The sequence below is a fragment of the Abramis brama genome (assembly GCF_963993115.1).
Source record: "Abramis brama genome assembly, chromosome: 1".
In the NCBI taxonomy this organism is placed as follows: Eukaryota; Metazoa; Chordata; class Actinopteri; order Cypriniformes; family Leuciscidae; genus Abramis; species Abramis brama.
Genome location: NC_139963.1, coordinates 73,402,172 through 73,415,752, shown reverse-complemented (window position 1 = coordinate 73,415,752; position 13,581 = coordinate 73,402,172). Strand labels below are relative to the sequence as shown.

Here is a 13,581-nt window from a genome sequence, read left to right as displayed (position 1 = left end):
TTTATTCAACAATAATCAGAGCAATACTAGACTATGGATGTGTGGTTTATGATCAGATTTTCTTTCAGTTTAGATATCACGTCATGCTGCGGCTCGAGAAATGGGCGTGGCTTAAGGCTATATATAGAATGTCTCATATGAATATCTCACATGACGCAGTAGGCGTGGCTTAAGGCTATATGGCGCAGAACTGCAGAAGGAGAAGCTCCACAACCAGTTATTAATGCTTATCTCATTTCTCTCTAATTTTCCTAATTGAGATTTAGACAGACTTGAACATCAGCTCGACTCCTGGTGAGTTTGCATTTCCTGCAACGGGTTTTATGCAGATGTGTTGATTTACTGATAATATAAGGAATGACAATATTGAGATTGTTGAATGTATTAATTGTTGTTTTAGGAAGTATTTTCCTGCGCTGTGTTCTTTCTGCAGTCTGATAATGGCGACTGGGTCTGAAACTCCTCCTGGTAAGAGAATATCCCACAGGATTTATTAAAGCAAAACAGCGGAGCTCCTAATGAGACATGATGATGATGATGATGATGCAGAAAATATGACTGAATGGCGTTTCATTCGATCGAAAAGCCTATAAACCTGAATCACTGAACTCGTTTCTAATCTCTGAGTTAGGTTTACTTTATTGATTACAGCAGCACTGTGATTCTACAGCACGAGATCTAGCATTTTTCAATATAATCCAAAGGACTTCTTAAGATGTTCTGATTAAAAAAATAATAATAATTTAGACACACAGACATCAAGAATCATCCCGTGAATCTCAATAATGGTGAAAATTATAAAGCATGTTGCAGTGCATTCTGGGTGCCACCAATCAAAATTCATCCCCCATCATGCATTGCTGCATGAATAAATTATTATCTTAATTGTCTTAGTATTTTCCTTTTTCTTTTTTTTTTCTTTTTTTTTTTTTTTGTTGTTGCTGTTTTTATGTGACTTTTTAGTAGCTTGTTTTCTAATGTTTAGAGTTGAACTGTCCGAGACTGGCATGCTGTCACACGAAAGGCAGCCACTTTAGTGAGTGATGCCTCGATTAAATTTGTCATATGGCGAATTCTCTCTGAATTTATACACTTCAGCCACGCCTATTTTGGCGCGCTCGAGGTCGGCAGGGTGTTTGCACCGTTTACCTCTGCTGATTCGCCATAGGTTCTTGCAGTTGCCGCAGCACAGCCAATCAGCACGCTCAGTCGAGCTATGATGCTCTAGCTGTGCAGCTGCAATGCATTTTAAAATAAAGGCTTCAATATTTCTCAAGAAAGGAGTTTCCCCATAGCGTTTGCAATGCAGTACAATCATCACTCAATTAATCACTTAATTATCTCATTAACTTTGACACTGCTTCAGTGTTCATTTTATCAATGTTAATGTGGCAATGTGAACTGCACTGAACCAACATCACTTTTGCACCTGCCATTACCATTGATTTTGTTATGAATTATTATTTTTAACAACAATAACAACATAACAACAACAATCCACAGCAATTTCAGTCATTTTGGGCCATAAAAATCATACATTGACAATCGACTTGACATTATATTTACAGTCAGACTCCATATTTTCTGTCTCCTTCAGAGATGTCCGCTGGTGCAGATGATCCAGTGATCCGGGTTCTTCTGATGGGCAGGAAGGGTTCTGGGAAAAGCTCATCTGGAAACACTATACTGGGAGAAAAGAGGTTTAAAATCCACAAACATAAGAAGCAGCATGAAGCTGAAGTGTGTGATGAAGTAACTCAGATCGGAGAGAAGCAGGTGTGTGTGATTGATTGTCCAGATCTACTGGATCCAGATCTGAATGAAGAGAAGCTGGAGAAGATGAAGGATCAGCTGATCTCTCGATGTTCATCAGGACTCAGTGCGGTTCTGCTCACCGTTCCTCTAGAGGAACCTGTGGGAAACGAGGAAGAGATCCTGGATTTTATTAAAGGTTTATTAGGTCCTGAAGTTCAGAAGTACATCATGATTCTGTTCACACATGGAGATGAACTGGAGGATCTGGATGAGACCATTGAGGAATATCTACAACACCAAGATCATGAGGATCTCCAGCGACTGGTGACTGAATGTGGAGGAAACTTTCACTGTTTCAATAACAAGAGAGAAACTGACTGTCAGAAACAAGAACTACTGCAGAAGATTGAAGGAATGATGACGGAGAACGGTGGGAAATATATCATGGAACAGATGAAGAGGAGAAGCAAGGAGATTGGAATATATTGTAAGTTGTTCCGTTGGTGTGAATTATTTCAGTAACTCATGATGAGTTGGGCCACACTGGGCTGTATACGTGAACTGTGTTTTTGCACATAGCACTAGCTCTGCAGAGGCTGAAAGTTTTGTAGCACAGGCCAAAAAAGTCTAAAGTTTTATTATAAAGTATTACATTATTATGAAAAAAATCTGAGACTGTAATTTCTGGAAATCTTATGCATCTACTGGGAGAATAAAAAGTCCCTAAAGAAATGTGGTTTTAGCTACTGGTTACTCAAATTATACTGATTCTGGCTTTAATATAGAAACCCATAATGCTGAGAATGTGAACAGCTCCAAGTAGAGCCTCACGTGTTGTCATCTTGTAATTACAGTAATAATTACAAGTGACGTGAACGCAGCATATGTTATATACTAGACAGACCTATAATACCTAATGCTTTCAGTGCGGCACATTCTTAATAAAAACAATAATAGTCTGAATTTGCTGTATTTCGAAATATAATGAGTAACAAAATTGATTTTATATATTCAGTAACAGTGATTTGGCCCAGACAGAAAATGAGTTTGACACCCCTGGGTTAAACCAACCTATTCATTAAATGTAAGGAAACAATATTTGTTGGGCTCTTATTAGTTAAAGGGGTCATGGATAATTAAAATGTTTTGGGAGGGTTCCACATGTAATACTTATTTCATATGCAAAGTTGTTAGCCAATCACAGCAGTGAGCATTTACACCTGAAGTCTTACAGCAGCCAATCACATCAGTGGGCATTTACACTGGAGTCTCACAGCAGCCAATCACAGCAGTGGGCGTTTACACTGAAGTCTCACAGCCAATCACAGCAGTGGGCGTTTACACTGAAGTCTCACAGCCAATCACAGCAGTGGGCATTTACACTGGAGTCTCACAGCCAATCACAGCAGTGGGCGTTTACACTGAAGTCTTACAGCAGCCAATCACAGCAGTGGGCGTTTACACTGAAGTCTTACAGCAGCCAATCACAGCAGTGAGCATTTACACTGAAGTCTCACAGCCAATCACAGCAGTGGGCGTTTACACTGAAGTCTCACAACAGCCAATCACAGCAGTGGACGTTTACACTGAAGTCTCACAGCAGCCAATCACAGCAGTGGGTGTTTACACTGAAGTCTCACAGCCAATCACAGTAGTGGGCGTTTACACTGAAGTCTCACAGCAGCCAATCACAGCAGTGGGTGTTTACACTGAAGTCTCACAGCCAATCACAGCAGTGGGCATTTACACTGGAGTCTCACAGCAGCCAATCACAGCAGTGGGCGTTTACAATGAAGTCTCACAGCCAATCGCAGCAGTGGGCATTTACACTGGAGTCTCACAGCAACCAATCACAGCAGTGGGCGTTTACACTGAAGTCTCACAGCAGCCAATCACAGCAGTGGGCGTTTACACTGAAGTCTCACAGCCAATCACAGCAGTGGGCATTTACACTGGAGTCTCACAGCAACCAATCACAGCAGTGGGCGTTTACACTGAAGTCTTACAGCAGCCAATCACAGCAGTGGGCGTTTACACTGAAGTCTTACAGCAGCCAATCACAGCAGTGGGCGTTTACACTGGAGTCTCACAGCCAATCACAGCAGTGGGCGTTTACACTGAAGTCTCACAGCAGCCAATCACAGCAGTGGGCGTTTACACTGAAGTCTCACAGCCAATCACAGCAGTGGGCGTTTACACTGGAGTCTCACAGCAACCAATCACAGCAGTGGGCGTTTACACTGAAGTCTCACAGCAGCCAATCATAGCAGTGGGCGTTTACACTGGAGTCTCACAGACAGTCACAGCAGTGGGCGTTTACACTGAAGTCTCACAGCCAATCACAGCAGTGGGCGTTTACACTGAAGTCTCACAGCCAATCACAGCAGTGTGCATTTACACTGGAGTCTCACAGCCAATCACAGCAGTAGGCATTTACACTGAAGTCTTACAGCAGCCAATCACAGCAGTGGGCGTTTACACTGAAGTCTTACAGCAGCCAATCACAGGAGTGGGCGTTTACACTGAAGTCTCACAGCCAATCACAGTAGTGGGCGTTTACACTGAAGTCTCACAGCAGCCAATCACAGCAGTGGGTGTTTACACTGAAGTCTCACAGCCAATCACAGCAGTGGGCATTTACACTGGAGTCTCACAGCAGCCAATCACAGCAGTGGGCGTTTACAATGAAGTCTCACAGCCAATCACAGCAGTGGGCATTTACACTGGAGTCTCACAGCAACCAATCACAGCAGTGGGCGTTTACACTGAAGTCTCACAGCAGCCAATCACAGCAGTGGGCGTTTACACTGAAGTCTCACAGCCAATCACAGCAGTGGGCATTTACACTGGAGTCTCACAGCAACCAATCACAGCAGTGGGCGTTTACACTGAAGTCTTACAGCAGCCAATCACAGCAGTGGGCGTTTACACTGAAGTCTTACAGCAGCCAATCACAGCAGTGGGCATTTACACTGAAGTCTCACAGCCAATCACAGCAGTGGGCGTTTACACTGAAGTCTCACAGCAGCCAATCATAGCAGTGGGCATTTACACTGAAGTCTCATAGCAGCCAATCACAGCAGTGGGCGTTTACACTGGAGTCTCACAGACAGTCACAGCAGTGGGCGTTTACACTGAAGTCTCACAGCCAATCACAGCAGTGGGCGTTTACACTGAAGTCTCACAGCCAATCACAGCAGTGGGCATTTACACTGGAGTCTCACAGCCAATCACAGCAGTAGGCATTTACACCTGAAGTCTTACAGCAGCCAATCACATCAGTGGGCATGTACACTGGAGTCTCACAGCAGCCAATCACAGCAGTGGGCGTTTACACTGAAGTCTCACAGCCAATCACAGCAGTGGGCGTTTACACTGAAGTCTCACAGCCAATCACAGCAGTGGGCATTTACACTGGAGTCTCACAGCCAATCACAGCAGTAGGCATTTACACTGAAGTCTTACAGCAGCCAATCACAGCAGTGGGCGTTTACACTGAAGTCTTACAGCAGCCAATCACAGCAGTGGGCGTTTACACTGAAGTCTCACAGCCAATCACAGCAGTGGGCGTTTACACTGAAGTCTCACAGCAGCCAATCATAGCAGTGGGCGTTTACACTGGAGTCTCACAGACAGTCACAGCAGTGGGCGTTTACACTGAAGTCTCACAGCCAATCACAGCAGTGGGCGTTTACACTGAAGTCTCACAGCCAATCACAGCAGTGAGCATTTACACTGGAGTCTCACAGCAACCAATCACAGCAGTGGGCATTTACACTGAAGTCTCATAGCAGCCAATCACAGCAGTGGGCATTTACACTGAAGTCTCATAGCAGCCAATCATAGCAGTGAGCATTTACACTGGAGTCTCACAGCAACCAATGACAGCAGTGGGCATTTACACTGAAGTCTCACAGACAGTCACAGCAGTGGGCGTTTATACTGAAGTCTTACAGCAGCCAATCACAGCAGTGGGCGTTTACACTGAAGTCTCACAGACAGTCACAGCAGTGAGCATTTACACTGGAGTCTCACAGCAACCAATCACAGCAGTGGGCATTTACACTGGAGTCTCACAGCAACCAATCACAGCAGTGGGCGTTTACACTGAAGTCTTACAGCAGCCAATCACAGCAGTGGGCGTTTACACTGAAGTCTCACAGACAGTCACAGCAGTGAGCATTTACACTGGAGTCTCACAGCAACCAATCACAGCAGTGGGCATTTACACTGGAGTCTCACAGCAACCAATCACAGCAGTGGGCGTTTACACTGAAGTCTTACAGCAGCCAATCACAGCAGTGGGCATTTACACTGAAGTCTCATAGCAGCCAATCACAGCAGTGAGCATTTACACTGGAGTCTCACAGCAACCAATCACAGCAGTGGGCATTTACACTGAAGTCTCACAGCAGCCAATCACAGCAGTGGGCGTTTACACTAAGGTCTCACAGCAACCAATGACAGCAGTGGGCATTTACACTGAAGTCTCACAGACAGTCACAGCAGTGAGCATTTACACTGGAGTCTCACAGCAACCAATCACAGCAGTGGGCATTTACACTGGAGTCTCACAGCAACCAATCACAGCAGTGGGCGTTTACACTGAAGTCTTACAGCAGCCAATCACAGCAGTGGACGTTTACACTGAAGTCTCACAGACAGTCACAGCAGTGAGCATTTACACTGGAGTCTCACAGCAACCAATCACAGCAGTGGGCATTTACACTGGAGTCTCACAGCAACCAATCACAGCAGTGGGCGTTTACACTGAAGTCTTACAGCAGCCAATCACAGCAGTGGGCATTTACACTGAAGTCTCATAGCAGCCAATCACAGCAGTGAGCATTTACACTGGAGTCTCACAGCAACCAATCACAGCAGTGGGCGTTTACACTGAAGTCTCACAGCAGCCAATCACAGCAGTGGGCGTTTACACTGAAGTCTCACAGCAGCCAATCACAGCAGTGGGCATTTACACTGAAGTCTCACAGCAGCCAATCACAGCAGTGGGCGTTTACACTGAAGTCTCACAGCAGCCAATCACAGCAGTGGGCGTTTACACTGAAGTCTCACAGCAGCCAATCACAGCAGTGGGCATTTACACTGAAGTCTCACAGCAGCCAATCATAGCAGTGGGCATTTACACTGAAGTCTCACAGCAACAAATCACAGCAGTGGGCATTTACACTGAAGTCTCACAGCAGCCAATCATAGCAGTGGGCGTTTACACTGGAGTCTCATAGACAGTCACAGCAGTGGGCGTTTACACTGGAGTCTCACAGCAACCAATCATAGCAGTGGGCGTTTACACTGAAGTCTTACAGCAGCCAATCATAGCAGTGGGCGTTTACACTGGAGTCTCACAGACAGTCACAGCAGTGGGCGTTTACACTGAAGTCTCACAGCCAATCACAGCAGTGGGCGTTTACACTGAAGTCTCACAGCCAATCACAGCAGTGTGCATTTACACTGGAGTCTCACAGCCAATCACAGCAGTAGGCATTTACACTGAAGTCTTACAGCAGCCAATCACAGCAGTGGGCGTTTACACTGAAGTCTTACAGCAGCCAATCACAGCAGTGGGCGTTTACACTGAAGTCTCACAGCCAATCACAGTAGTGGGCGTTTACACTGAAGTCTCACAGCAGCCAATCACAGCAGTGGGTGTTTACACTGAAGTCTCACAGCCAATCACAGCAGTGGGCATTTACACTGGAGTCTCACAGCAGCCAATCACAGCAGTGGGCGTTTACAATGAAGTCTCACAGCCAATCACAGCAGTGGGCATTTACACTGGAGTCTCACAGCAACCAATCACAGCAGTGGGCGTTTACACTGAAGTCTCACAGCAGCCAATCACAGCAGTGGGCGTTTACACTGAAGTCTCACAGCCAATCACAGCAGTGGGCATTTACACTGGAGTCTCACAGCAACCAATCACAGCAGTGGGCGTTTACACTGAAGTCTCACAGCAACCAATCACAGCAGTGGGCGTTTACACTGAAGTCTCACAGCAGCCAATCACAGCAGTGGGCATTTACACTGAAGTCTCATAGCAGCCAATCACAGCAGTGAGCATTTACACTGGAGTCTCACAGCAACCAATCACAGCAGTGGGCATTTACACTGAAGTCTCACAGCAGCCAATCACAGCAGTGGGCGTTTACACTGAAGTCTCACAGCAGCCAATCACAGCAGTGGGCGTTTACACTGAAGTCTCACAGCAGCCAATCACAGCAGTGGGCATTTACACTGAAGTCTCACAGCAGCCAATCATAGCAGTGGGCATTTACCCTGAAGTCTCACAGCAACAAATCACAGCAGTGGGCATTTACACTGAAGTCTCACAGCAGCCAATCATAGCAGTGGGCGTTTACACTGGAGTCTCATAGACAGTCACAGCAGTGGGCATTTACACTGAAGTCTCACAGCAGCCAATCATAGCAGTGGGCATTTACCCTGAAGTCTCACAGCAACAAATCACAGCAGTGGGCATTTACACTGGAGTCTCACAGCAACCAATCATAGCAGTGGGCGTTTACACTGAAGTCTTACAGCAGCCAATCACAGCAGTGGGCGTTTACACTGAAGTCTCACAGCAGCCAATCACAGCAGTGGGCGTTTACACTGAAGTCTCACAGCCAATCAGTGAATGAATGAAATCTGGAGTCTTGTATTTGGATTTGTCTGATCATTTCCCTATATTCCAATTTTCGTTAAGTTTAATACAACCAAACAAAAAAAGAAAAAGATGCTTAAAAGAATTATGAGCAAGCTAATTGTTTCTAAATTTAAAGATATGCTTGCCAGTATTTCATGGAATGATCTTTATAAAGAAAAAAAATGCTCATTTTGCATATCAAAATTTTATGAAAATTATTAGCGGTAGTTTCAATGAATGTTTTCCAATTATTAGCTCTACTAGGAAATATAGTCAGGCCTTTAGTAAGCCTTGGTTTACAGTTGACTTGTTGAAGCTGCTGAGGAAAAAGAATAAATTGTACAAAAAATATATTTCAAATCCTACACCTCTTACTCATGGTGCTTATACATCTTGTAGATATAAATATACGTATTACATTAGATCATCAAAAAATAAATATTTCTGTGAGAAATTTAAGAGGTGTTCAAATGATACTAAAACCACATGGAAAGTTATAAATCAGTTGCTGCATAGAGATAAGTCTCATTCAGAATTACCTTCAGTTTTTTATGAAGGTGATAATTCTTTTAATAACTCATTTGATATAGCTAAAAAATGTAATAATTTTTTTGTTAACATTGGACATGAATTAGCCTGTAAAGTTCCTGCTTGTAATGGTAATCCACTAGATTTTATTATAAGGAATTATCCTTCTATTTCTTTCTTTCAGCCTCCTGATGTTCAAGAAATAAGTTATATTATTGATGAAATGAAAACATCTTCAACTGGCCATGATAATATTTCTTCATTCCTTGTCAAACAGATCAAGCAGTTTATTTTGCAGCCACTGGTTTTAATTTTTTCACTTTCTCTGAAAACAGGAGTTGTACCAGAGGATTTAAAAGTTGCCAAAGTTATTTCTCTGTTTAAAGCAGATGACCCTTGTTGCTTCAATAATTATAGACCCATATCCATATTGCCTTGTTTTTCAAAAATATTAGAAAAAGTTATATATAAAAGGATCTTATTCCATCTTGATTCTAATTGAATTCTTTATAAACATCAGTATGGCTTCAGGAAAAGTCATTCCACATCTATGGCCTTGCTTTATTTGATTGACAGTTTCCTCTGCATTAGAAAATAATGAATTTACCTGTAGTATATTCGTCAACTTCTCAAAAGCTTTTGATACAGTCAACCATCATATTCTATTGAAAAAATTGCAAAAATATGGTTTTCATGATGTTATGCTTGAATGGTTAAAAAATTATATTTCAAACAGACAACAGTTTGTTTGTATTAATGGATGCTATTCCAACAAAGCCAGACTACTTTGTGGGGTCCCACAGGGGTCCATTCTTGGACCATTATTATTTCTTATTTATATTAATGATTTATCAAATGTGTCAAATATTCTTTTCCCAATAATGTTTGCAGATGACACAACTTTAGTTTATTCTCATTCAAATTTTAATTTTCTGATTAAAAATGTAAATACTGGTTTAACTGCATATGCTACATGGTTCAGATTAAATAAGTTATCGCTGAATACAAAAAAATCTAATTATATAATTTTTAGTGGAAAAAAATAATATTCTAAGAACTTCTCAAAAGTCAAAATGGAGACTTTGGAGATATCCCAAGTTTCAACAACAAGATTTTTCGGAATTTTTGTTGATGAGAACTTGAATTGGAAAATACAAATTGACTGGGTTAGCAAGAAAATAAATAAATCTATTGGTATAATTAGGAGGATTAGCAATCTCATTACTACAAATTGTCTTCTTACACTCTATTACAGTTTAATTTATCCATATGTTTCATATTGTAATATAGTTTGGGCAAGCACTTTTCCTTCTACACTTCATAGAATTTTGGTTCTTCAGAAACGTTTTGTCAGGATTGCAACCCGATCTGAGTCACATTCTTCATCTGTGCCTCTATTTCAGAATCTTCAGATACTTACTGTGTATGACATTAATATCACTCAAATATGTGTTTTTATTTATAAGGTATATTTTAATTATGAAAATATCCCAGAGCACTTTAAGACTTATTTTAAATTTAACTCACAGGTTCACTCTTATTCAACTTGTCAATCCTTAGATCTTCATCTTCCAAAGTTTCTTACGTGCAGAGGTCAGTTTACTATCAGATTTAGGGGTACCAAATTATGGAACAGTTTTTCCCACTTAGCAATAAACTCCTCCTCATTAAAATGTTATAAAAGATATTTAAAAGCCCATTTAACTGCTGTTCTAAATTTTTAATATAGAAATTATTTTATTTTTGTGTTATGATCATATTTTTTGTCTATTATTTTCATTACTGTAATCAGCATCAAAATTTGTTGATGTTATGTGTATGTATACATGTATGTGCATGTGTGTTTTGTGTGTGTGTTATGGATATATGTATTTCACTAGTTTGTTGTTACTTTTATGTAGTAAAATGTTTTTGTTTTTTATGTTTTTTGTTTTGATTTTATTGTAATTATGTCTATAGGTGGAGGCGTTAAATAAGCCCAGTTGGGGTTTTTTGCCTCTTCCTGCACATCGTTAAATTGATAATATTTGTCTTATTTTTGTTCATATATTTTATGTTTTGTTATTATTATTTTTGTCATTTTGTATTTTAAGGTGCAAATATAAATAAACAAAACAAAAACAATAAACAATCACAGTAGTGGGCGTTTACACTGAAGTCTCACAGCCAATCACAGCAGTGGGTGATAACAGTCTCACACAGACACACCCCTTAAAACAGAGCGCTCAAATCAGGGTATGAAAAATGCCATTTATTTCTAAATTATGACTAAATTATAAATTATTTTTGATGTAAAAATCATACTAGCATTATAAGTGCACCTCATGAAATATAAAACAACTTAAAATGCATTTCATAACCAGTTTGAGAACATCTGCTAATGCCTGATATGTAAATATCACTGATCTTAAAAGAGAAGAGCTGATAGAGAAGGTTGTATTTAATTAAATTGCACATTGATGTGATTGTTGTGTTGTAGTTTCAGGAGAAAGTTCAACAGCTGAAGATGAGCATCAGATTCCTGTGAGGAAAGACCAGATCAGACTGGTTCTGCTGGGAAAAACTGGATGTGGGAAAAGTGCCACTGGAAACACCATCATCGGCAGAAACGTGCTTGAGTCCTCCGTCAGCTCGGACTCTCAGACGAAACAGTGTCAGGCAGAAACTACAGTGAGGTTTGGTAAAGAGATCTCAGTGATCGACACTCCTGGACTGTATGATACTGAACTCACTTATAAGGAGGTTATGACTGAAATAGTGAAATGCATAACATACGCCTCTCCTGGACCACATGCTTTTATTATCGTGATTAAAGTGGATCGATTCACTGAGGAGGAGAAAAACACAGTGGAGAAACTCAAAGAAGTGTTTGGAGAACAGATGGAAAAATACACTTTAATCCTCTTTACTCACAAAGATAAGTTAGAGGAGGGAAAGAAAACCATTGAGCAGTTTCTACAGAACGGTAATCCAGGTCTTAAAGAACTTGTAAAGAGTTGTGGAAACCGGTTCTTCTGTTTAGATAATAAGTCTGCCAGTTTCCCACAGTTCAGAGATCTGATCAGTAAAATAGAGAAGATGGTAGAAGAGAATGGAGGAACACACTTCACCAATGACATGTTTGAGGAAACAGAGAAACACATTCAGGAGATTCAGAAGCAGAAGTTAGATGAGAAAGTGAAGCTGTACAAAGAGGAGCATGAAGAGGTTCCTCAAACTGAATGGCAGAAAATATACTGGAGTTTAGTAGAGGAGTCACGGCATGAAGCTGAGCTGTCTTTAACTGATTCATTAAGAAATGTTCTTGATGTCTACATAGTTTCTGCTGCCAGAACACATAATATGATGACAGTGACCCGTGAAGAGAAAGAGAGAGCCATAAAGGAGGCTGAGAGTAAAGGAATCAGTCGTAGAAAGGCAGCAACACTTGCATTCAGAGCGACAAAGAAACTAGCAAGACAGAAGATGTGTGTGAATCAGTGAGAGGTTCAGTAATGGTCAGGGCTGAGTTTCCCGATAACGTTGTCTCTTAGCGCGCTGCGAAGACTCTTAAGGTATAATTTAACTGAAGGTATAACTTAACTGAAGGTATACCATTTCTAGGCGTGTTCCCTAAACTATGCCTTAGGAAGCTGCTTAAGATTTACCTTCTTACGTGTGACGTTACCCGGCGCTGTCCGTGGCGATGGTGCTGAATCTGCTGATATCGATGGCTCAAGAATCAATTATTCTCTCGTGCAGGGGCTGTTTATGTGAGAAAGCGGTGTTCTTTTTTTAAAGAAGCACTTCAGAAATAGTTTAAATTGCATTTATTAGGACTCATGGGATATTGTAAAAAATAATCCAAACTATAATAGCCTATAGCTGTCACGGATACATCAGCGTCAGCGCCAGCTCTCTACACTCCACCCACCCGATCAGCATCCCCGGAATACTAATCACCTGTATCTGTCTTCACCACCTGTCATCAATTTCCTGCCACTTCCCGCACCCCTTATATTCACCACCAGTTCCCTCAGTTCCTCGTCAGGTCTCGTTGATTCCTACTCAACATACTGACTCTTCAAATGCCAATACAAAGATCCTACTTACCTTCTTCATCTACTTACCCGCCATCAGCCTGTTCTCTGGATCCTCCGTCTTCTTCTGCCATCCTGCTACCGTCGTCAAACCTCATCCAGTCATCTACAAACCTGAAACAGATAAGAGACTTTGTCAGATCCATATCATCCATAAACTCTGCAACTTTAATTTATATCTCATCTAACTCACCTGCCGTGACTGTTCCCCGTGTAAATAAACATCCTTGCAACTTACCTGTTTGTTCTGTGCTGATTTGTGACAGAAGACCTGACCAACATGCACGAACCAACAGATCACGGCGAAGAGGAAATCCCCATTCAGAACGCCGGTGTTTCACATGTCATTCCACCACCACCCGTCATCCATTCTTCTTCATCTGCCTCTGTCAGTCCCATGGCCCGGCCAGCGCCCTTCTCAGGCGAGGAGGGGGAGTGCAGCGGATTTTTACTTCAATTTGAGCTGTACATGGAAGTGAATGCTTCACTATTTCCCACCGAGAGAGCGAAGGTCGCTTTTCTCATATCTCTCCTCACTGGACGCGCTTTGCTTTG

The 13,581-nt window shown here is 41.8% G+C and overlaps 1 protein-coding gene across 1 annotated transcript; it reads left to right on the top strand.

Moving 5' to 3' along the window:
- Positions 1 to 225: 225 nt before the first annotated feature.
- Positions 226 to 12,430, top strand: LOC311097777 (GTPase IMAP family member 8-like; the record flags this gene model as incomplete). Its single annotated transcript, XM_084137629.1, has 4 exons — positions 226 to 294; positions 401 to 468; positions 1,598 to 2,242; positions 11,415 to 12,430. The coding sequence occupies exons 2-4, from the start codon at positions 441 to 443 to the stop codon at positions 12,428 to 12,430; spliced, it is 1,689 nt and encodes a 562-aa protein (XP_083993755.1). The 5' UTR covers positions 226 to 294; positions 401 to 440.
- Between the last annotated feature and the right edge of the window lie 1,151 nt (positions 12,431 to 13,581).